General features: G+C 34.6%; 2 protein-coding genes across 2 annotated transcripts; one reads left to right on the plus strand and one right to left on the minus strand.

The window, feature by feature from the left end:
• Window positions 1–1,684: 1,684 nt before the first annotated feature.
• Window positions 1,685–6,038, plus strand: CBG26414 (the record flags this gene model as incomplete). The annotated part of the gene is made up of 10 exons (XM_045235311.1): window positions 1,685–1,740; window positions 1,943–2,095; window positions 3,729–3,890; window positions 4,089–4,196; window positions 4,247–4,597; window positions 4,646–4,753; window positions 5,328–5,391; window positions 5,449–5,585; window positions 5,657–5,764; window positions 5,909–6,038. 10 exons carry the CDS (start codon window positions 1,685–1,687, stop codon window positions 6,036–6,038), a joined length of 1,377 nt encoding a protein of 458 aa, XP_045100285.1.
• Window positions 6,039–8,756: 2,718 nt separating this feature from the next.
• CBG26413 lies at window positions 8,757–11,669 on the minus strand (the record flags this gene model as incomplete). The annotated part of the gene is made up of 6 exons (XM_045235312.1): window positions 8,757–8,821; window positions 9,147–9,342; window positions 9,391–9,448; window positions 9,579–9,650; window positions 9,728–9,800; window positions 11,660–11,669. The coding sequence occupies 6 exons, from the start codon at window positions 11,667–11,669 to the stop codon at window positions 8,757–8,759; spliced, it is 474 nt and encodes a 157-aa protein (XP_045100284.1).
• Between the last annotated feature and the right edge of the window lie 13,762 nt (window positions 11,670–25,431).

Raw genomic sequence — 25,431 nt, forward strand, 5'->3', positions numbered from 1 at the left:
ATAAAAATTTTAAAGACAATTTCAATGAAAAGTTCAAAATTTTTTTAAATGATTGTATTGCAGACCAGTCATCTTCTTGCAATGTTTCTGAACAAATGACGAAAAACAACAAAAAAGGGAGTCGAATATTCCAGACTGCAAAAAGTGATCGAAATACTCTACATTAAAAATATTGTAACTTATTAATTCTTGAAAACTAATTTAAATTTATAAAAATTCAAGAAATAATTTCTATAAAAACCTTCAAAAAGAATCTTCATGATTATTTTGCCAATCTGTATATATCTTCATTGTTTCTGTTTCCTTAAAGGGGGACTCCGGTCAAATTTTTTATTGCATAAAAATGTGTTAAAAGTTATCTATTTTCCTAATATTATTGCGAAAAATTTTTTTTTAATCCGAAATCCCCGAAAAACGCCGATGAAAAGGAAAAAATTAAAAAAAAGGTGCCGCCGAGGGACGAGGATTTTCAGTGAGAAACCTAGACCACGCGTGGGACGCGACTTTCTTACCGGACAATTTTTCCGGATTTTATTCGCTTTTATCTCCGACAGGTAAAAAACGTTAAAAAACACTGTCGGTCACTTGAAAATAATGCAATCAGGCGCCGTGGCCTAGGTTTCTCACTGCGTGGGAATTCAAATCCTCGTCCCTCGGCGGCTCCTTTTTTGAATTTTTTTCACTTTCAACGGCGTTTTTCGGGGATTTCGGATTTCTTTCAAATTTTTTCGCAATAATATTCGAAAAATAGATAACTTTTGAAACATTTTAATACAAAAAAATTTTGGTCGGATTCCCCCTTTAACTGTTCGCAAGTTTTTTGTTTCGTAATTGAAATGCTGCTACTGAAACCGAAGTTTCCTGAATCTCCCAAAACTTCTGTCCTGATGAAAACTGTTTAAAAAACTACTCTGTTTTCTTGAAAATTTTGTAAAAAGTTGGTGATTTTTCATTAAAAATTACTTCTGATTTTCACTGTTTCACAAGCATAACTTGTGTTGAACGAACTCCAATTGGAACAACGCTGTTTTGAGAGTTCTCAAATGCCTTCGACCTATCGCACCCCCCCCCCCTTCGGAATGGCACTCGCTAGAATTCGTTCCCGCACAATGATACAAACGCGCCCCATTGACTAGCACACTAGAGCGAAGAGACGCAGAGAAAGGTCTTCTCAATTTTTGACGTCTTCAACCTAATTTTTGTGTTTTCTCTTTAGTTTTTCGGCTCAATTAAGGAAAGATTTAGGTAAACACGAATGTAAGAGAAAAAGATAAATGTTCTGCTTTCTATGAGTTTCGTAGGATGTCTGGATTTTGCTAAAACGTTTGAAATCCCTTCATTCGGATAATCAATACCTTTTCTGGCCTACTTTCAAAAAACAAATAACTTATCTTATGGGAAAGTTGGAAAAAAAGTGAAAGGTAAATCTATTCTTGAGAAAACCTGACAAAAAAGTTCCCAATAAAGATTCTTAGCCATTTGAATTAAGTTACCAGGAAATCCAAATTTTTTTAAACTAGAAAAAAGATGTTTAGAAAACAAATAGATTTTCCTTTTCTTCTCTTAGCAAAAGTTTCGGTTTCATCGAATTTACAAGCATATATGTTTTCAATCGTTTTTTCAGTTCGACTTGCGATTCAGAAATGAACATTTTCAGAACGATTTAGGCACCAAATCTCTCTTTATGTGGTATGCAAAATACCGAGAAGCTGTTGCAAGCAGCACAAGAATAGAACAAGAGTAAGGAACCAAAACCTTCAACTTCGAGCTCATATATCTAACTTTTTGTGAAAGATATAAAAAGTGATCAACTGATAGAATGTTAATTATAATATAAACGATATTTTGTTGGTTGACCACTTTCTTATATCTTTCACAGAAAACGAGAAAAAATTGGCTCAAAATTTATCTAAATCTCATTTTAATTTTCATTATTTTTCAGCAATGAATATACAGCATATACAGCACCAATTAAACGACCACGGGAACATCACAGAGTCGATAGCCTAATCTCACAAGAGCCAAACTTCTTTTTGACGACTCCATCTAGCTTCAGAAATGAGAATGCATTAAATGCGTTGAACGTGGTAGAGCAGTTTGTCAAAGCTATGACCGCATCTTGTTCTTCTGAAGGAGTCAACGTTTCTGAAAATCGAATTCAGGAGCAACCTGTTTGCGGTCCACAGGCTTCTCCGGTAGAGGTAAGCTGGCTTTGAAAATTCAATATTATGGTTAATGCTCTAGAATTCCACTCTACATATATGTTACTTTAAACTCGAGTACCGTAAAACCTCAAATGGAAGGGCTCCCTATCTTTCAACTTAGAGTCGATATACTTTGTTTCCTCTCAGAGATATCAAAAATTTTTCAACTGGTAAGGTTTTTATCATAATATCACCAACATTCATCTCAGTTGACCAAATTTCGATATCTCTAGTAGAAAATAAAATAATTGCGCTCAAAATTCAAATACAGGCTGACTTTCTATTACAGCATTTACGGTTTCTCAATTCTTGTAAGAGATATGTATCAAAAAAAAAGTGGACAACCGATATGGAATGTCTACAAGACAGTATCAACACTTCTACACACAGGGTAACGGCTGCGCATGGTATATGTCTAGGCGCGCATATAGGATATAGGATGTGCACCCATAATAATTCCGTGGGTAGCGCGTGCGCGCTATATGCGTCGTCGCTGGGCACGACTGGTCACCGGTGGGCGCACCCATATAGCATCCATATAGCATCCATATAGCATGCACGCTTTTCCCATGAAAACGACAACCCACCAACGACACTCCGCTATTACGCTAGTGCGCGTTGTTTAACAAAATTTTCCACCGCCGATCTTGATCAATTTTTCGATCATATTGATCATATTTCCTGCTTTCAAAGAACTTCTCACTGTTTTCACATGTAAAGATTATGGCTAACGAAAATAAAACATTTTTACTAAAGAAATAGGTAAAAATTTTTACAAAATCCGGTTTTTCTTGAAATCAGGACTTTTCTGTTTTACTTCGAAATGAGGGGAATAATATATGTTTCAGGTGGAATACAGGTTGGTTGGTAAGTTTTCCGATTATTACGAAGTAAAATTAGGAAAAAATCCGAAAAACACACAATTATTTCGAAAACAAAATTATGCGAATTAATGCCAATTTCAAGACTCTGTTGAATTTTTTTCAAGTTTTCTATATCGCAATTTCGAAGGAAAAATTTATTATGTTATATCATCCAGATATTTTTAACTTCCTGCCATAATTTTTCTTGCTGTGAGAAAATTCTGTGAAAACTGGAAAAATGGTCACTCTGTGAAATCTGAAAGGGAAAATGAACGACATTGGAAGATATGAACAAAATCACATCTTATTACAACTATAGTTAAATGAATTAATCCATATAAGAGATATCCATCGCCAATAGGACCTGAAATTGTAGATGAAATATGGACGCGTCATGCCCGATCTCGATGGCGCGTGCGCGCATATAGCGTACTATATGCGCGCGAACGGTGTACCTATTTCGTTCATATGAGGCACCGCGCCAACGCATATACCATGCGCAGCCGTTACCCTGTGCAGTTTAGTTGAACATTTTTGACATTGCTCATAGAAATTGAGATAATTGAACATATCTATTATATGGTATCTTGAACCTTTCAGAAAGTCACCAACCATGCTCCGTGGGATGCCCCAGTTCTCCGCCCTTCTCAAGATGTTCCAGAAACCCCGGAACCCAATCATCGTTACGACAATACATAAAACGTAATTCCAAAAGAACTCAAGGAAAGAAAGAACAGCCGGCAGCCTGTCAATTGTGCGGAATGATAATCAAGCACGTTTCGGATAGAAGAAGACATGTATTATTCCATCTGAAATTGAAGCCGTGAGTTCATTTCTCTTTACTGAAAGGATGAGAGACGCTTTGCTACCAGTTGAGCTACGGCGCTGAAACTTCCATCGCTCAGCTGGCAGCGGATCCCACCAGTCCAACTCCTAGAGGGGCTTATGTGAAAGAAATTTCGAGAAAAAAAAATACACTTTTCATATCCCTCAACCTTTGGAACGTGCAAACTGTTTTCAGATGGAAATGCACATCGTGTATGAGTGGCTTCACTCGAGCATCTACAGCGATTCTCCATTTTTCTAAACAACACCCGTTTGAGACATCCAATCCATTTGTCTATGAATTGTTAGCTCATTTTTCCTTTTTAACCCTATAAGGATCAGAAATATTTTCAGATCCAATGAAGAGACCGAAAGAGTGAATAAAAAGAAAATGGAGTACTTTTTGGAATCTGACGAATCGGCTGATCCACCAGAAACAAAAGTTACGGATAATGTTTTTTCGGAAGTCAGCGAACACAATGAGTCTGAAATCTCAATCAAGGATGGAGAAATTTCCATAGAGGACACTGAGTCAATATCCAGTTCTCCAGATGAGAACGATCCTGACTTACCGGAAGCATCCGAGGTAAATGACGATTCTAAGGCCTATGGCAATCACGGAAATACCTGCAAACTTTGTGGAAAGGAATACGCCGGTGTCGCGGATCAAAAAGTACATGTAATGACACATCTTCATATAAAACCGTAAGATTTTAAAAGGGTTCGATAATAGAATATTTTTCACAAGTTCAGGTGGAAATGTCCAATCTGTATAAAAGCTTATACGCGAATCAAAACGGTTAATGGTCATTTCGTCCAAGTTCATAAGGGAGAGCCGTTTCAGCCGCCTGTTACTAATTTGTGAGTTTTTTTTCTATTATATTGGCTATCGTGTCGACTGACACCAGGAACGTCACGATTTTTCAATTCAAATGTGCTCAATTGAACAGGTTTTGGGGCGGAAATTTGAAAATGTTTTCCCGCTTTAGTTGATGGCCCAGAAATCATCTAAATTACCTGTTTTGTTTTCTAGGCCACTTAACACGGTGACCTAGTTTTCACAAGTTCAGTTTACTAGGCCACCAACGTTTTTAGCCTGGAAGTGATCTGATATTCACCTGGTGTATTTTCTAGCTCATTTTAACATGACGGCTTAGTTTTTGCAAGGTGAGTTTTCTAGGCTAGGCATGGCAACTGGCCTAGGAACCACGCTAGTTGAATGTGAGACGGTTAAATTCGTGTTGAGAAAATTAGGCCACCATGACAAATGTCATAGAAAACACATCGGGTGAATGTTTGGGTCATTTCTAAGCCATCCGCTACGATGGCCTAGAAAATTCTTCTGTCAAAAATTAGGTCATAATGTCCTATGTAGGGTTAAGTGAAAACTACAAAAAGCAAAACCGAAATTTAAAAAAAATACATATTTTTTCAGATCAATCCGAGACAAAGAGCTAATTGATCGCAAGAGACTGGAATATTTTCCAAAGATCATAAAAGTGAGTGTCTCATTCTTCATTGTATAGGATTATAATCATTAAAAAAACTTTCTACAGCTCTATGAAGATGTTTCGAAACCGAAAACAATTTTCATTCCACTGAAAAGAGTGACGTGTCAAGAGTGTAATCGAGAAGTCAGCAACGTACATGCCGATCGATGGAGACACAGTTTGTGTCATGTGGGACTCAAACCGTAGGTTTTTTCTATATACTGCTGAATTTCTTTTTCTGGATACTGTAAATAACCAAATCGATTTATTTCAGTTTCAAATGTCCCCACTGTAACAAATGCTACACTCGAGCTGATAAAGCTGGTCAGCATTCTATTAAATTCCATCCCAACTGCGAATTCAAACCAATTGAATATACAATGTGAGATAGTTTTCAAGTTTTGTTTGGTCCTCTGGTTCTTCAAATAGCTGGCTGGTGCGCCTTCGGCGCAGTTTAACTTACTTACTTTATTAAATCGCGCCGAAGGCGCTAGCTAGTTTATTATAAGAATCGTTATGATTGCAGATCGAAAGACGAAGAGCTACAACTGGAACTGAAAATGCTCGAGAACTTTCCGGAAAGTTCGTTATGGAGAAAAACAGAAATCACTGAAGAAAATGATAGCACTGAATCCGATATCAATGATACGACATAATATTATATATGCTCCAAGTGACCGTTTACATTCCGCTTTCACTGGTTTTTGAGAAACAAAATACGGTTTTTTTTGTTCTAGCATAACAATTGACTACATTAGTGATTATTTATTATGATGGCCTATTTTTTTCAGAGAGGATTTTCGAGGCCATCATAGTTGATAGTCCAGAAATGGTCAACCTTTCATACATTCTACATGATTAAATAACATTTTTGATTAATCAAAAGAAATGAAATAAAATAAAAATGAAATTTCAATTAATTTCCATCTTGATGAGCATCCATGCGAAACTGTCTGGAGTCACAATAAATGGTTGCTTTCAACTCATCCAGTCGTCGGATAATGTAACCTCCTCAGATTACCATTTCGCAAACACCCTCCCTAAAAAAAGGAACAAAATCGCAGAAATTCAAAAATAGTGTCACAAACATTACGGGATATTTTCTCTCTTCATCTGTCCACACAGTTTCCAAATCTTCATCCCAGTTTTCAAAAATTGTCTCATATTTGAAATCCACTTTTAGCATTTATCCTTCAGTAGATGGTGCTGATCCGGTGTTGGTGGTCCGTCGGAAGGTGATCCTCATCATGAGTTGATACTCGTTGTTTAGCTACATCCTCTGCCTTATATATATGAAATTCTGTCATGTTGTGATAAACATTTTGTAAGTGGACCACTTTTTGATATCAGCTACAGGAAATGGGATAGATTGGGCCAAAGCTTTAGGTTTGGGACCCTTCTCATACAGGTTTCACAGTGTGTAGATTTTCCAATGGATTTATGTCTTAAAATGTCCACACTTTTAAAAAATGTCTCCAAATTCTTCTGCTCTCCAACAAATTCTGACCCCTCTCAAATCCATTTTTCCTCTTTTTATCCCAGAAAAATAGATGCAAATCACGGGGCAAAAAGTTAGTTCATCGCGTAATGCTCTTGGTTTTTTTCCTGCCTAATACATTAACCATGGCAAGAGCAAATCGAATAAATTAGCATAATGCGTCCAGGAAGAAGACGTCGATGGGGAAGAAGGGGAAGAAGATGGAGAAGAAGAGGTGGAGAAGATTCTGGAAAAATTGGAAAAAGGGTCTTTTGAGATTTCTGTGATAACACGATTAGACTATAAGAAGGGCATGGATTGCCATATGATATTTACAACAGAAAGTGCTGAACGTTTGCAGTTTCAATTATTCTGTTTATGTCAGGACAGTGAACACACCCTTAGAATGTGGTTAATCAAAAACCGATTTCTCTTTTTGGCATAAAATACTTAAACTTTGGAGACATTTTTTAAAAGTGTGGACATTTTAAGACATAAATCCATTGGAAAATCTACACACCGTGAAACCTGTATGAGAAGGGTCCCAAACCTAAAACTTTGGCCCAATCTATCCCATTTCCTGTAGCTGATATCAAAAAGTGGTCCACTTACAAAATGTTTATCACAACATGACAGAATTCCATATATATAAGGCAGAGGATGTAGCTAAACAACGAGTATCAACTCATGATGAGGATCACCTTCTGACGGACCACCAACACCGGATCAGCACCATCTACTGAAGGATAAATGCTAAAAGTGGATTTCAAATATTTGCTGTATTTGCTGTTTTGCTGTCTCGCCTCCTTTAACTTTCAGTTAGTTTTTAGTTTTGTTTCAAACTAGACATGTATTCTCGTTAGCATTTATTGTTTAGTCGTGTGTTGTTTCGTTAGTTAATAAAATTTTCCAATATTCATTTTAGATGTAACCGAACTTTTTGAGACCCTGTCCCTTATACGAACTGATGGAATGACTAAATTCAGAAAACGAAAAACAACGAGAAGCTCAACGACAACAGCAAAGATGTCGAAACCAGAAGACACCGAAGAAAACGAGAACCCGCCGAGACCGAGAGAAAAGCGCGCGGATAAAGCAAAAATGGGAAAAGATCACAAAAAATCAAGTTCAAAGAAAGTTCTGACAATCCGACGGTGTTGAACTGAATCAACTGAAATTAACACATTTTTTGAAGATCTTTTTTTTTGTTTTTTGTTACCTCTGCTATCTTTTTAATCGAAGGTCGACAATTGTTGGTCCTGGTGTAGATTGTTCACTGGAGTTCTGAAACCCTCTATCTTGCAAAATCCATACTTGTGAAATTTCGGCCCGGGCCGGGCCGGGCCGAGAGAAAATTTTCAGGGCCCGGCAGAAAAAAAAAACAAAATTTTTGAAAAATGAATTTTTGTTTTTGAATTTTGTTTTTGTTTTTGAAAATGAATTTATTGATTTTTAGAATGTATTGAAAAATAACTCGAAGAAAAAAAACACTGAATACCTTTTTTCGAAACAATGATTCAACTTTTCGCTCAAGATTTTGAAGTTCGCGGTAAACTCCGGGCCGACCGGGCCGACCGGGCCCTTCACAAGTATGGCAAAATCCCTTTTTAAAGCAAACAATTTAAATTTGATACTTTCCTTTTTTGGAATTCAAATAAAAAATGTTCACAAAATCTAGTAATTTCTGACATGATCTGTTTTTAGCCCCGTTAAAGAACGGGTTTTGATATTGACTGTTAATTTTTTCGAATTGTTGAAACTGTGAAAAAATTTCACACAATTTTTTGCGAAAATCAAAATCTATAAATTTAATTCCCCGAAAAATAGCAATTTTGATCTAAAAATATTCCGATTGACCTAATTTTCTAATTTTGTAAAAATCGATTCTTTTCACCTCTCACTCCGCATAATCATCAAGCAAATCCTTGTCGTCGTCTTGAAATCCCGGGTTTCTGTTGAATCCTGGAAGCGAAGGAGCTTTTAGAACTTTCGCTGTGAATGACAGTATAAATTTTAAATTTTTTATTCACTCAGAAAATTTAGAATTTGAAATTTGGAGATTTTGTTTTTTCAAAATCATTCAAAATTTTAATTTTTTTGACGCTTGAAAATGACGTCAATTTTCAAAAGTTTAGTTCTCACCTCTTACTCCACATTTTGAGCATCCGAATCTTCGAAATTCGGCTAATCCTTGAGATCACCCAATCCTTCCTAGGAACTGATGAATCCTAGAAGTCGAGAAGCTGAAAACTATCAAATTATTCAATTCAACCACCTATTTCCTTACTTCTAACTCCATAATCCTTGCATCTGATTTCCTGCAAGTCCATGTTGTCCATAAAATCCCGAACCTGGTGATCAGAAGAGGAGAAATAGCGCGCGAAAAAAAGAAAAAAAATGGAAAAGATCACAGAAAAATCAAGTTCAATGAAAGTTCGACATCCTGGCGGGGTTGGTGTCCTCTTGTAATCCATATCCACCAACTGAAAATTCATAAAATTTATGTTGAAATTTCTTTTTTATTTGTTTACCTTTGCAAATTCGAAGGACCATTGGTGTTGTTCCTGGTGTCTATTGTTCATGGGAGTTCTGAAAGTCTTTTTTTCAAAATCTTCATATTCAAAGATCAAAAAATTTCAGTTTATTACTATTACTTTTGAACTCGAAATTTTCAAAAAATGTTTCTAATTAAAAAAAATCAAATCTCCTCACCTCTCACTCCACATTCCTAGCATCTGAATCATCCGGCCAATCCGTGTCGTCGCCCTTGAAGTCCCGTTCCTGTTGAATCCTAGAAGCCAAGAAGTTTTGTACTCGGGCACTGAGAAAATTACCTCCTCACTTCTCACTCAATATTCCTAGCATCACAATGTTCCATATCCGGCATCCTTGAAACCATCCAATGCTTCCTCGAATCGCCTGAATCCTAGGAGCCACGAAGCTGAAACGTACCAAATTAATGAGTTATATTATCATTTTCCTCACCTCTAGCTTTAGTATCCCAGAATCTGAGACCCTGCAAATCCTTGTTGTCGTTGTTGAAATCCTCAACATCTTGAATCCTAAAGTCCAATCCTAGAACCCATCCAAGGAGCTCCTGGAACATGAATACATTTTTTAACAGCTAATGAAAATTTTGAGAGAATTTTTTTTTCGTCGAATAAGCATTAAATTACCTATTTCCTCATCTCTAACTCCAGATCCTAAAAGCTGCTATCCTGTGAATCCTTGTCGTCGGCGTTGAAGTCCCCAACCTGTAGAATCCTCGAGCCGAAAGAGCTCCTGGAACATGAATAGGATTTTCAAGTTTCCACCTATTTCCTTACCTCTAACTCCAAAATCCAAAGTCTGATATCCTGCAAATCCCTGTCGTTGTCCAGTCCAAGAAGCTCCTGGAACATGAAAATTTTTTCAACTAATAATATTTTTAGAGAAAAATTTTTCAGTTCCTTTTCTAAGCTTTTCTGCTTTTATCAATTTCTACTTCCTTACCTCTTACTCCAAAATCCCAGAATCTGAGATCCTGCAAAGTCGTCCGTCCGTCTTCGTTGAAGTCCCGAACCGTCGAAGCCAGGTAGACCCTGAACTTGAACGTTGGAAACTCAGTACTGAAGTTTTTCCCCTTCTCCAAACCCTTATATGTTGGCATTTCTTAAATTCAAAAAAAAATCACACTTCACGGAGGTCATCGATAATTTTTTAAAGTTTTTCAAAACGTTTTGAGGTGATGACTCTCACGTCTTTTATAAAAGCTCTTGTAAAACCACTATTTTCCTCCCTACAACTTCTTCTTTCAGTTCCTTTACTTCATCACTAATTCTCCTCAATTATCGTCCATGTTTAGTCCATGTTTTCGTGTTGTCCATTCCTTCCTTTCCCTAATTCCTTTTCTCCTAGATTCCATCGGTATTATTTGAAATTTTTTGTAGAAAACATCTTCCGTGTTTTGATGGGACCTTATGAATTAATCAACTCATTTGTGTCCTCCTCAAAACGTCCTATTTTTAATTTGGTGGCTCTTTTGAAAACGAAATTAAATTTTTTATAAGCGTACCAGTCAACAAACGATGGTTTGAAAAGAAAAAAAACAGGTCAAATGATCAGAAATCTTTAGTATTACCTCTAATAAAAGTGCTTCTTAAGATTGACAAAGTTTATCTCGATTCCTATAAGAGGTATCAAAAAGTCTTCAACTGACAAAATATATTTGAAAATATGGTAAACAATTGGTTAGTGGACCACTTTTTGATATCTTCAACAGGAAATAAGGAAAAATGGTTCAAAGATATTCAAGTAATTCACAGTTTCAAGTAATTGATGTTAGAAAAAATTAGGTAGAGATAATGATCGGATGTAATCCCGTAATCACTCTTACGCCACCCGAATCGTCAACTTTGAGCCCATGTATCTCATTTCATGTGGAAGATATCACAAAATGATCAATTAACAAAATTTTACTGGCATTATAATTAAAAATTTTGTTAGTTGACAACTTTTTGATATCTTTCAAAAGAAGTTAGGTATATATGCTCAAATTGGAAGATCCGGGAGACGTTCTATTAGAGTGTTTACTTTTGAATTGAAACCAAAACCGTGTTCTAGGCAAGAAAAGTGACAATTTTCGGGAGATTTGTGAAATTTCAATGTTTCCAAAATCAATTTGACTTTCAGTAAAAAAAACACGGTTTTTCTTGAAACTTCTGATAGAAACTTCAAATTTTTCATTTGTTGATTTCGTTTGAAAAAAATTTAGAAACCTGGGTTTCGTCTTCTTTCAACCACGCTAAGACAAACCCTTACAGACAGACATGGATCTTGTCGATGAAGATAATTTCTAGTCCAAGATAAAATTACAGTTTCACGATATTATCGAAAAAGGACCAATTTTCGATAACAGTTATATAGCATCTTTCCTCGCTTTTAGTACGAAAAATCCTATTTTTTACAGAACGAAACTTCTCCTTACACATCCAAAAAACAACTTCCATAAAACTTCGAAAACTTTGTTCCATCCCAAATTTCTCTCACTTTTTTCCGTACAGAGATTGGATTCATCGTTGTTTTTTGCGCCCCATCTGCACCCCCTTTTCTCACTCTGTCTTCCCACAGAAATAATTGTATAATTTCTCTCTTCCCTCACTTTTCTAAATCGCATTTTCCTCTCTTCTTCCCTTTTTTCTTCGACAAGCTCAATGTTCAGTTTTTGGCTTGTTTCTTTTATTTTAGTCCTTTTTGTCTTGCTATTAATGATAATGGTCAAAAATGGACTCTAATTGTAATGGATGGAGGGTGGAAATAAATATATAAAAGTATGAGATGAAGTTAGCCAATTTATCTCGGTTCGTGTCAAAGATATCAAAAAGTAGTCAGTTGATAAAATGTTTACCATAATATCATAAACGTTTTATCAATTCACACATGTTTGATATCTTGCATAGGAATTGAGTTAATTGAGCTTAAAGTTGGCAGTCCCTTCTATTCCAAGTTTGACGGTATGATTATGCTAATCCAGAGCGAATCCAGTGCATAATGATAGCAACCAAAATCCATAAGATTTTACAAAAATTGTGAAACCGAAAAAAAAAGAAAACCAAAAGTCGTTTCTAAAAAATCTGAAAAACACTAAACATTTTTTAGATCTTCACCGTAACTATATTTCCAGAATTTCCAGACACCCTGAAATTCCTGTTGCATCCTGACCGTCAACTTTGAGCCGATTAATTTTGATTTCTGCGAAAGTTATCAAAAAATAATTAAATTACAAAATGATCATCATATTATCAACAACATTTTATCAGTTGACCACTTTTTGATATTTCTAATGGGGACCGATAAAAATTGGCACAAAATTGCTCATTAGAATTTTACAGTATTTTTTCAATTTCCTTTTTTTCTGTTTCTCTATTGGGACAGAATCAGAGTGAAATTTTAACTTTACTGGGTAGACTCTACTTACCTGAACAATTCAAAAAATTCGCAAATATGACCCATCAAATATTCGAAGAATGTGCACCAAAAACAAAAAATGTTAGCACCAACTTACCAATCATCGTTTTTCCTTTCCATAATATTTCTCAAATCGCATCATTTATCACTTTTCAATCCATCTTTTTTCTCACTCTACACCCTCCATTTCGAGTGCTTTTGATGCCCCCAAGAGAGAGTTCAGAGCCCCTCTTGAGATGTTTCAAAGTACACATTCCATTCAGTTTTCCTCAAATTTTTTTCACACTTGTTAAAAGTGTTTTTTTTGTGGTCGTGTTTTGGATTTTTCAGTCCGAAGACGTTTCCCGAATAGTAGAGGCCTCTAGGGTTGTCTGAAAATTGTAAGCTGTTGATATCAAAAATCTCTGTTTCAAGTTGCTGTTTTCAAAACGAAATCAGACTCATTTTTGATGGGTTGATTGGTCTTGTTCGAACTGAGAAGTTCAATATTTATAATTAAAAACTGAATTTTCTATTTATACGATTTTTGTTGTAGAACGATGTACTTTCCAAATATGGGGAAGTTCATTTGTTAATTAGCGAATGTTTCGGTAGTTGTGAACCTGTTGAAAATAGAAAATCAATTACCCAAACAACATAGCAGTCTCGATATCTGAAAATTTTCGATAAGATAAAAATCTCTAGAATTACAAAACATTGTTATCTTGATTGCACTATGAAATTTTTGTCATCTTATTAGATAGATGCTGATTACACTGTCTAGAACACATCTCGAAGGAGATTAGGATCAAGTGCAGAACGCTTAATTTACAACTTTTGTTTTTCCAGTTTTAAAATATATTCTGTTTCAAAAAGATCATTTAGTTATATTATTTAGATAGCAATAATTTTGAACAAGCATATTATCCTTGTCAGAGAAAAAAAAAGGTTGAGTCGAAATGTATGCGATGTTTGTAAACAAATATCTGAAAGCGTAAACAACCGGAAACAGTTGAAACGAGTGCAACAGTAACCCGGCGGGAAAATATTAAATTTACTCATTTTTTAGCTTTTCGCATTTTTTTTGCAGCAAATTTCGTCGAATATATTTTAAAATACCGCAAAAAACAATGAAAAACAAACCATATTCGACGAAATTTGCTGCAAAACATGAGAAGAACTAAAAAATAGGTAACTTTAACATTTTCTCGCCGGGTTACTGCCGCACTCGTTTCAACTGTTTCCGGTTGTTTACGCTTTCAGATATTTGTTTACAAACATCGCATACACTTCGACTCAACCTTTTTTTTTTCTGACAAGGATAATATCAAGATATTCCTGAAATGTCTGGGGTAGTATGCTTAGATTTCTCTTATATATTTGTATCTTCCTGGATAAATTCTGGAAAACTATACTGCGGTTGGTTCCCTGAGCCGTAGTCAGTTTAATCTCTGGGTTAATATTTGGTCAATGGTTCAGTGGGTTCAATTTGAATGGAAACTTTGTTTTGTAATTATTTTGAAATTCAAACACTGGCTTTTAATACACTCTTTTATTGAGATCAATACGAAAAAAAGATGCGAGTGTTTGCACAAAAATAAGAGTTCGATGAGCTTCTGAAGGCCATGGTGATGATCTGGATACTGCTACTGCTTCGTGATTTGTTGGAGAATTTCGGCCGTGGATGGTCTTGTTTTGTGTAGTTGAGTACAAAGGCTGTTATGATGGAACTCTGAGCAGTACTCACAATGGCGAGTCTTTTTTTGACACGAATTGGGAAGGTGGCCCTGATATAAACAAAAAGGAAAGGTTTTTTAGACAACGGTTGAGAATTTGCTCAAAATTTGCATACTTATAGTTTAAGACATGCTCTATACGATGACGAAAAAATTTTTAGCCCGTTCTCACTCCCAGGCCGAAAAACTTTGTCTAAAAAATTTGGGCCGATTTCGGCGCCCTGGGGATTTCGGCTTCCCCTTCCCTTCTCTACCAATTCCGCGTGAGGTGATAATATCGGTTGTGTGGTGTTGTGGTAAGAGGGTGACTCATTAGGATTGAGTATGCTGGTTCGACCCCCGCTGTGGTAAAACTTTTTTCGCATTTTTTGAAACTAGTTTTTGATTCCAAGTTTGCCCCCCTAGGCACTATATGACAATTTTTGATTAATTTCAAAAGTTTTCAATGAAAAAAAAAGATTGCATGAGAGTTTGATGAAAAAATAGATAGTGGTCTTTTCGACCGGTTCATCCTCGTATCGTTAAAAACGAAAATTTAAGTCTCTGAAAGTTGCTCAATTTTGCTCTTTTTGAGGTGGAGTACTGTCAAATCGATCACATACAAGATTCGAATCTATTTCTATAGGTTTCAGTTAAGTTCAAGCGATATTTCAGAAATTAGGAACTGTCAAAGTTCTAACAACAATCAGATTTTGGAGATTTTTTGAGCCCAAAAACAACATTGGTTTGAAAAAATTTGTCAGAATGCTATTTTTATCGTTTCTGAATAATTGGAACGTTTTTTCGCACTTTTCAAAAAATTTTCAAAAAATAATTTTCAAAGTGTGGAGGACCCCATGGTGATTTTTTTTTCAACATTTTTCAAAAAAAATTTTTTTTTGAAAATGTTTAAAAGTTACTTTAGAAGATAGAAAAATGTCCAAAAATGAGTTTCGCACTCAAACAAATCCTGAAAAACTAATTTTTAACTTTGAAAATGCACGTTTTTGGCCAAAATTTAGTACTAAAAGCACTTTCAGAGGCCATATTTCGGCTCCTTTTGAGATCGGGCTAAACATTTTTTTTGGATTCGGATTCAGCATGTTCGAAAGTACCTTTGTACAAATTTTGAGCAAATTCTCAACCGTTGTCTGAAAAACCTTCCCTTGTCAGACCTATTGATGCTTTAAAATTTATACATGTTTCAGTGAATCATTATCAGCTCAAGAGTTGATTCCAGGTTAATGGATCATTTCTCTCAACTCGTCACTAGTTTAAAAAATTTCAGTTTGATATTCCCCCAGGAAAAATCCCTTTCTAAGAATAAATGGATATAATTTCCAGAATCTCTTTCCTCTTCTGAAAAAATATCTTTACATCATAATCGTATCTACTCATCCCATCTCCTTTTCAGATCAAAGATTTGCCAGTTTCAGTTTTTTTTTCCTTCTCTTCTATTCCTAATCTCTTCCTGACGATGACATCCGTTTTACTATCCCAACTCTTCTTCAATTTTTCCTTCTTCTCGTTTTCTGCCAGATTGACTCATTGACCCTTTTCATACATTTGATACCTTCTTATTCTTTATGTACACACAAAAAAAGATGACCCAATTTCCTGAGTGAGTTCCAGTTCCTCTTTTCTTCACCAGAAAAGTGGATCTATCCCATAGAAAAAATTGGCCTGGAGGGAATGGAATGTCCGTTGCTAAAAAAATTGGGGGCAGATTTCCGAGCGAATGGAATCGAACAATAAGGAGGGAAGGAGTCCATTCTCTCTGAAGAGAGCACGCCTACTTTGGTCCGCCTTTGAGAATGTATAGACGAGACGATGGTCTTGTTTTTTGATACATTAATGACTAGAACAATTGTAGAAGGTTTTGTATGTTTTACTGTTTTAGTATTGCTAGATTTATTTGAAAAATGCTTTAGCTTACTACAATTTCCATTGCTATTGGTTAAACCAACTTGGTTTCATAACATGTATTTGAAAATAGTTGCCGTTTGAATTGTTGTTGCCTACTGCTTCATATTCTCAGCAAAAATAACTATTTCTAAAATAAAGTATTCTTAAGTAGTTTTGGATAAGAGTTACAAAGATCACTTACTAGATCACTTAGTGCTCACAAGTCCGAAACAATGCTGAAATATATTTAAAGATTCCAATGTTGCAACATGACATTATGATTTTTAATGCATTACAAGCTTTAATTATGATAACGATTTGATTGCTAATCAATTACCAAACAAGTTTCTCATCTATTAGGTCTGCATTTATACGTGACAGTGTTTGCAGAAACGCCGGTAGATTACAGTAACCATAGCTACTGCAACACCGTTACGCCGAAACGCAGCAGTAATCTCAACAATTTTCCGGAATCAATTGGAAAATCAGATACAGACTCCTTCCGTTTCAAAAATTTTATAATTTTCTGCACTCTAGCTTAACATAGTTGAGAAGTTGTCATCATAGTTTTCATTATTCTGATTTGAACCAACATAATATTCTCCCCGACTCAACGGGAAAATGGGGTTCACATTCACTCCGTTTCAAAAAGCTAATAAATTTCTGGAATATAGCCGAACGGGGTTGAAATTTATCATTATTCTGATTTACACTAAAACATCCCAAATCAATATTTCAAACCTACAAACTTCTACTATGTGAAAATTATTGTTTGGAAAAACCTTTTTCTCCGTTTCCGCAATTCCAATTAGGCTTATTAGCTTTATTTCTTACAGTAATAACAATGTTTAAGAAAACATCATAGGTCGAGAAAAATAAACAGTGACTAATAGAAATAGGAAAATTCCGAAACAGTTTACTAGAAAAAATTTCCTGTTTCGTTTGTTCAATTTTTCAGCAAATTAACAATTTTGCGTTGTATCGATTACATTTACGATTACATTTTTTATCGACGTGAAAATTATTCAAAAATGTATCCGGGACAGTTTTTAGAAAGTCTTTGCAAAATTTTGCACTTTCTAAAAATATAATTCCGGATATTGTTATTGTTTTCCTATTTTTCTTCTTTAGGAAGACTCAAAAAACACTCAAGCACTATATTTTTTATTTTTCTTCTCCTTCTCAATTTTCTCTTGAATGACTCTACTTTTTTGGGTCATCCTTTGGAAGACACCCCTTTCCTTCCCATTAAAAAAAGTGTCGAATTTCTCTTCTCTGGAGCACAGGACATCATCGTCGACAATCTGGAGTCTCCACTTCAGAAGGCTTCACGCCTTCTTCCTTCTTTTCCCGTTTTTTTCGGGAGGAGAAAAAGAGGGAAGAAGAATGATGATGGGGAGGAGTCTCGAATTTCATTGCCACCGATTTTCAGAGAGAGAGAGAGAGAAGGGATTTGGTGCCAAAACCAATCAAAAACACTTTTATCACTTTTTCTGTTCTCTGAAATTGAAAACTAGTAGTGTGAAATGGATTTCAATTTGGGATTTATGTTCCTAGCTTCGTTTTGGAAGCAGCGAATTTTTGCCGCTAAAAATTTGAAATCCTAAATTTCTCCAATTTTGTTCAATTGACACTTTCAGATAGATTTTCTAAACTGAAAAAAAAAACTTGAAAAAATACCAGCTACTGAAAATTAGTTTTTTGGTCAAAACTGTCGACTGTTTTGAATGAATTCTGAAGTTTTTTTTTTTAATTTAAAAATATTTTGCCGTTTCTAAGAATTGATAAAGTTAATAATATTTTCCGGATGAACTATGACTTTTTTTTGGATGACAAATAATTTTTTTTCATCTCACCTTCAAACTACAATCCTTCAAAAATTACCATTTCCATTCGCTTCCTCTAACTATAAATCTCATCATCCCGAATATTCCAGAAAGCGTTTTCAGTCATTTTTTTCTTTTTTTGACACTTCCTCTCCTCCCATTTCCACTAATAAGAACTTTAAAAAATGGGAGAAAACGAGCCATTGCACCGGAAATTTGAACCCTCGCTAACACGAAAAAAGAGTAGAGACATATTTTAGATGGAAATGATAAGATGAAGGACTTATTTAGATATTAAAAGTTTTTTAGTGTCAAATATTAGTCGATACGCAGATTTCCAGAAAATTCGGAATTATAATTCTCTCCATTTGACATTTTATTTTATATTTAGTGCTAGTAAACTTTGAAGAGACTTTCACATTGATTTTAACTGTCTCACCTTTCATTAAATATCGAAAATTTGGGTCGGTTCAGCAATTCTAACGGAATACTGAAATGAACACCATAACTATGGAACAGCAATTTTCTCAAATTCTAATGTCCATAGTTTTGAGAACACACTAATATGACTAATTTAAAATGTTGAAGGTGGAAGTTTTTCATCTATGTAGATTACCATAAAAATAATGGAAAATTCAAACAAAAATCCTTTTCCTCTTCAGCTTGCACCACCGTAGCTCAGCTGTTAGCAGCGCGACACTTCCAGCGGTGGGTCCACAAATTCAAATCCTCGAGGAGCGTAATTGATCGGAATACCGAGAAAATGTTTTTTCGTCTTCCTCCACTTTCAAATTATTTCTAACTGTCTCACTTTCCATGAAATATCGAGAGGTCAACAAATCTTTCAAAGCAATTCTAACAAAGAACTCCGAAAAATAGCGTATCTATGGAACAGTAGTTTTTTTTTCGTAACTCTAATTTCAATAGTTTTGAGAACATCTGAATATTGCTAATTTAAAATTGTTTCGACATTTCAAATTCCTTTTTTCGAAAATCAAATTCCTCAAATTAATTTGACTTCATACTTCCTCCCTGAAATACGAAATTCCTAGAAACTTCTAATTCGCAAGAACACCTCTCTTCATCATCTTCATCATCATCATTTTCTCTTCTCCGAATCATTTACATATCATTGCACTTCCCCATGAAAAATCATTATTCATGTATTCAACTTTTTTCCTTGTTTCACTTTTTCTTCCCATCACCATCGTCATATAAACATTGATCTGATGCGATCTTTATATAAAAAATTGAGCTGCTCGGAAATTTTTTTTCGGTTTAAAATTCCACAATTAGCTAGTTCAACAAAATCATAATGTTTTGAACCCCACCCTGTGTAGCAATTTTCCTGTCTCATCTTCTGATTTCAATTCCCAGGTGTCTAGGACGAATATTGCTCATTCTTTGTTTTCCAGCGATTCCAATTCCCATTTCAAATCAAGAAACCAGTGACGTAATAAACATCAGTTTATCCATTTTCAATGCCATTTCGAATACTCACACAAAATTCTCTAACCACTCATTAGCTACTTTACTTACTTGTTACTTTTCTATGTTTTGTTTGTGATCTTTTGAGAAAACAGAAAATTTTGACAGAAACTTTTTTTGGGCTTTTTACTAGTTACTTCATTAGGAAAACTGCAAAAACTGGAAAAGTCAGTTTGGTTAGATTTTAAAAATCTTTTAACCATTTCAATAAATATCATACCATTAAGGAAACCTGTCGTGTTGCATGAATGCTCCACCTATATAAGCACGGCTAGAAAAGCTTTATTTGAAACCGCAGAAAACTGTTTATTTTGTGAGAACTTTAAGGATTGGTGTTTTTTTGGCAAATGGAAGGATGTCTAAATTGATTGGTATATATTGACAAGTAAGATAAGATTAATGGTATTTATGGAAAATCGATTCATTATCGAAGAAAAAATTATTTCAGTTACAATAACGGTATAACCTGAAGAGTGAGCTTGAAAATTGCTTTTGCCTCTGTATGATCTTGTTTTTTTTTTAATTTGAGTAATCTAAATTTTACATTTCCTGATTAATTATCTCGGTTTTTTTTTGTGTTTTCAGCCATTTAAAATTTCCGACTTCTTTGGGGAAAATGACAGGAAAATCGACAAAAAAGAAGTGAATATCGAGAAAATACATCCGGAAAATAACAATATTTCTAGGTTACGGTAGTTGTCGTTGTGTGATCTTCGGCCACGGCCATCATGTTTCTCTTTCATAAATCCGATTTTTATGTATTATAAGAATAGTGAGCATCGAACAATAACTTACCCCTAGAGCACGACTACAACAATTTTATTTGAAACCGCTGAAAATATTTCTTTTGTGAGAAATTTAATGATTAAAGTTATTTTTTGCATATTGGAAGTCATTCTTCTTTGCTTGATAATATTGACATGTAAAATAAGATAAATTGGAAAATCAATTCATTATCGAAGAAATAATAATTGCAGTTCCAAGAACTGCATAAGTGAAAGATTTTATTCATAGCTTTTGCTGGTCTGTCGTACATTTCAAATGCAATTTGTATAAAAACGACAGTAGTAGTAATCTATCACTATTTGATCACTAAGCAGTGTTATTCAAAACTAACCAACCCATAACCTGTTTTTGCAACTTTCTCTCCCCCGAAAAATTCGAAAATTCGTTGAATCGTAAAAATATTCAAAGTTCAAAAAGCATTCGCGTCGTTCGACTCCATTCTTTTTTGCTCTCTGAACCACCGTTAATCCGTTAAGAAATATTTGCAAAAAAATTACAAAAAATAGGAGCGAGTAATCTTTAAAAGAAAAAGGGGAAGCCCTTTTTCAAGCAACAATACTAAAATCAGCTGGTTTTAACTTCTCAACTTTTTTCTTTCAACTCACTTTGTGCAAAAAATTAGGGTCGGTTTGTGACGGCATTTGCGTTGTGGTGTGGTTTGGGGGATTTCCGGTACTCGTCTCCACCAAAAAGACTCACTTTATTTCTTCGTTTTCCTTAGTGTCACCCCCCTGTGACTTTTTTCTCCTTCTGGCGCTTTTTTTAGTCCTGCATCAGTCTATTCTCGTATTTTCGTGTGTTCTTTTAAACCTCTCCTCCCTTTCGATTTGTTTTCAGTTCAATGGAATGAGCATATGAGCACTTCATCATTCCGAAAACTCCTTTATTTTGGGTGGGGGTGTCCAAACCCCCTTTATTCCAAAACACCAATGATGGGTGCTCTTTTGGCACCTCCTTTTCTCCATTTTTTATTGTTTTCACACCACTTCTTCCGGTTTTGTTCCAATCCCATTGAATAGAAGAAAAAAGAAAATTTTCTCGAGTGGTGGCTGAAAACGCTGGAATTTTTTTTTGTCATTGTCGACCTGTCTCTTTCAGGATAATTTTTTGGTTATTATTGTTATAGATTTTCTTTTGAATAGTTTTGGCCAGAGAGGAATTGAACGCTCTAAAAAGATTTAGAAAATTTATAAACTCTCCCAAACAGTAATTGTTCCGTTTTTTAAACGATTTCTGAAAAGACCTTATACAGTACATAATCTAGAATTGGAAACGGTAACAAAGTTTGAAAATTAAAAATATTCAGTAAAGTTTTTGATAGAATACGGTAAAGCCTGTGGTAGCAAGTCCCTTCTAACCGTCAAGTTTCCCCCAATTTATTTTTCTGTTAAATGTATCAAAAAAAGTTTTCGACAAAAAATTTATATTTTCATGGTTAACATTTTATCAGTTGACCCCTTTTTGATATCTTCTACAGGAACCAAGCTAAATTTGGTCAAAAATGGCAAACCTTCTATCGCAAACTGCACACTTTTTTCGAAAAAAAAACTTTAGTTAAAAAATTTTGTAATCAAACCATGATGAGTATCTGAAACATCATTTTTTTTTCTTCTTTCAAAGATTCTTTTAAAAATTTCTCTAGCGGTGGCTGAAAACGCTGGAGTTTTTTTTTTGCCTCCTGTCTTTTTCAGAACAATTTTTTGGTTATTATTGTTATATATTGAATACTTTTGAATATTTTTGGCTACAGTAAAATGGAATGCCCTGAAAAAGATTAAACGAATTTGTGAATTCCTTGAAACAATACTTTTTTATTTAATTTCAAGTGAGGAGAAATTTTTATGTGCTTGTTTTTTATGTTCTGCTAAAAAAGACTTTATATTATACAAAACCTAGAACCGTATCGAAAGAAGTTTGAACTTGCAAAAACATCTAAAAAAGTTTAGTTTGATAGAATACTGTAACATTTGTAATAGAAGACCCCTCTCAACCCTCATTTAGAGCTCATATCATGGTTCCTGTTAGAGATATCAAAAAGTTATCAAAACGTTATTAAGAAAAAACGTTAAAGTTATTATGACCGACATTTTGTTAGTTGACTACTTTTTGCTATCTTTCACATTAATCGAGATAAATTATGTCAAAGTTGATGGAATTTCCACAACAGCTTTCAAGATTTGTTCGAAATAGAACTTTAGTTAAAAACAGATTATTTCCATATGATGCGTATTATGTCATATTACAGAAACGTCATTGTATGTTTGTGTTTCAAACAATGGTACCCATGTGAAACTTTTTTTCTCAAAAAACATTGTTCATCCTATCCTTCCTGTACGATCAAGTCTGCCGTCGACAAGCACCGTAGAGTCTGTAACAAAAGTACCCTACTGACCGTCCAGTTCAGCTCAATATATCTCATTTCCCAAAAAAATTGAAGATAGCAAAAAGTGCTCAAAAGACAAAATATTGTGGATGTTATGTTCCACATTTTATCAGTTGACAACTTTTTACTATCTTTTAAAGCAACTAAGAATAAATTAGGCCGAAGTTGATAGGCTTCCTATCACAAGTTTCATGATTTTTTGAAATAGTTTTCTAGCAAAAAAAATAATTGTTTCCATATGTCTTTTCATTTTCTGACCACATGATCGTATATATTCAAAAATATAATTCCCACCTGAAACAGGAAATGTCTTTATTCATATTCGAAAAATTATTAATCCTTCCATTCCTTGTACGACTCGCCTCCTAAGTACGCACTTCAGAACATTGAAATCTTTTGAAAACCGATCCTCAATCTTTTGTATGGCTAGACTAAATAAGTTGATATAGATCAGCCTTTTAATAACAAATCGTCGTGTTTTCCGTTCTTTTAATCACTGTTCTCGCTTCTTTATATTTATTTCTTGGTGCCATTTACTGTAAAAAAATATGTTTTGAAAATCTATTGAACTATTTTGCTACAAACTAATTGGTACTCATAAACCATCCAAAATATCAGAAATCTCTGAAACTGCATTTTTTCATCCATCTACTCATCACCAGAATGGAAAAATATAATATCCGTTGTTCTTTTCCGTATTATTATTACTACTACTAATACTACTACTCAAACCACAAAAAGAAGAAAAACCCACTTGATTATTTTGTCACTCATTGTCATTTTGTTACTCTTCCTGTTTGTTTGTCGGATATTTGTTACTAGACAAGTTCTCATTCTTCTCTTTTTTCTTGTACAACTTTTTCTAGTCACAACAACTAGGGTTTAGGATTCGTGTATTTGGATTTCATATTATTTTTAATCTTCTGGAAGATCATTAACAGAATCACTTAGATAAGTCTAACATTTTACCAAATTTCCGAAACAGTAATTCAAATTTGAGCCCACAGGATGGCACACAATTACCCTGACGTATAGAAACGGGTATATCTTTAGACATAAGTATGTTGGAATCACGAAAATTGGCAGAAATGTAACTTAATGTTTGATAAAAGTTTACAGAATTTTTAAAAGCGTTTCCTTAAGTTTATGTGTTAGTGTCCAACGATGAATTGCCCACCGTTGTGCGTTTCATGAGATGAAGCAACTTTGTTGAGCGATAACTCAAAGTTAATTAAACAATTTGAATGTTCACCAGTTTACCGATAAATTATTTGAATTTTTGCACCTCACATCTGAGTCCATTACAACGGCTTACGCGAGAACAAACTTGTACGCTGAAGTCGGGATAGCCTCTGTCAGATCAAGTTATGTGCATTTTTCGAACCAGTCCAGTTTGGTTACCGATTATTCAGACATTTCAAAGTTTTTTGAAACCATTATCTTTTCAATACAAATATCGTTTACGAACAACTTACTTCATCATTATGGACAAAATTTAATTCCGAAAAATCTCGGTTTTTCGGAAATTTCCTTGTTATTTTTTTTGTCTTTTAACAGAAAATTTTTTCGAGGTCGGGATCAAAGAAACGAAGTTCCTGCTAACTAAATAAGCAGATCACAAAAAACCTAGTTTTCATTAAGAGCTCTTCCCAAAAACTGAGACTGAAATTATTAAGACACATTCTCTGAGAGAATTGAGATCGGGTCAACAGGCGATGGCAATGGATAAATTCAAAATGGTCTGAGATTGTATGTGGTGGGTATAGGGGCTACTCTAAGATTTTTGACCATAGTGTCCATAGACCACGCCCTTTCCTGGGCGCGAAAAACTACCGTAACCCCGAAAAAAAAATTATTTCAAAAAAATGATCTCGACTCAACTGTTTTAGATTTGTTCCTGGTACTATTATGACCATTTTTTTGTGTTGGGACAATTAACGATAAAGGGAATTTACTAAAAATGAAGAGCCATATATCAACTAAACTCTGAAAACTCTGAACTTCTGAAAATTGATCCATCCTAGATAATTTTTTTGGTTTATCTTTGATTCCTTTTAAATAACTTTCCGTTGTCATGTATCATCTTCTTCCTAATCTCTCCATTTTGGTCTTCTTGAATTCGAATCGACTTTCTCTGAAATCCCCGACCCAATTCCATTTTTCCACGTATTCCTTAATCTCATCTCCATCATTTTCCGATTCGATTTTTTCCTGAAGCTCTGCAGCCAAAAAAGCCCCATCCTTTTTCTGGTATTTTTTCTTCTGTTAATACTAATCTTCCTCTCGATTCCATAAATAACCTAGAGATCGAGAGACACAGAGAAAAATACACTGACATATATTTTTTGGCCTAATCTCTTCTTCTTTTCTTTCTTGTGCTCACTTTTCTTGTCCATCCAACCAACTTGTCGATTTAGATTAGCAGTTTCTCCTGTTGGTCTTTTTGCATGTTCATCCTTTTTCCCTTTAATTCCCAAGACCTTCCAAAAGGTGGTTTTTTCTTGGTTTTTTCCTTTTTTGTAATATCTCAAAATTTGGGAAATG

The sequence above is a fragment of the Caenorhabditis briggsae genome (genome assembly GCF_000004555.2).
Source record: "Caenorhabditis briggsae complete genome, chrIV, whole genome shotgun sequence".
Taxonomy (NCBI): domain Eukaryota; kingdom Metazoa; phylum Nematoda; class Chromadorea; order Rhabditida; family Rhabditidae; genus Caenorhabditis; species Caenorhabditis briggsae.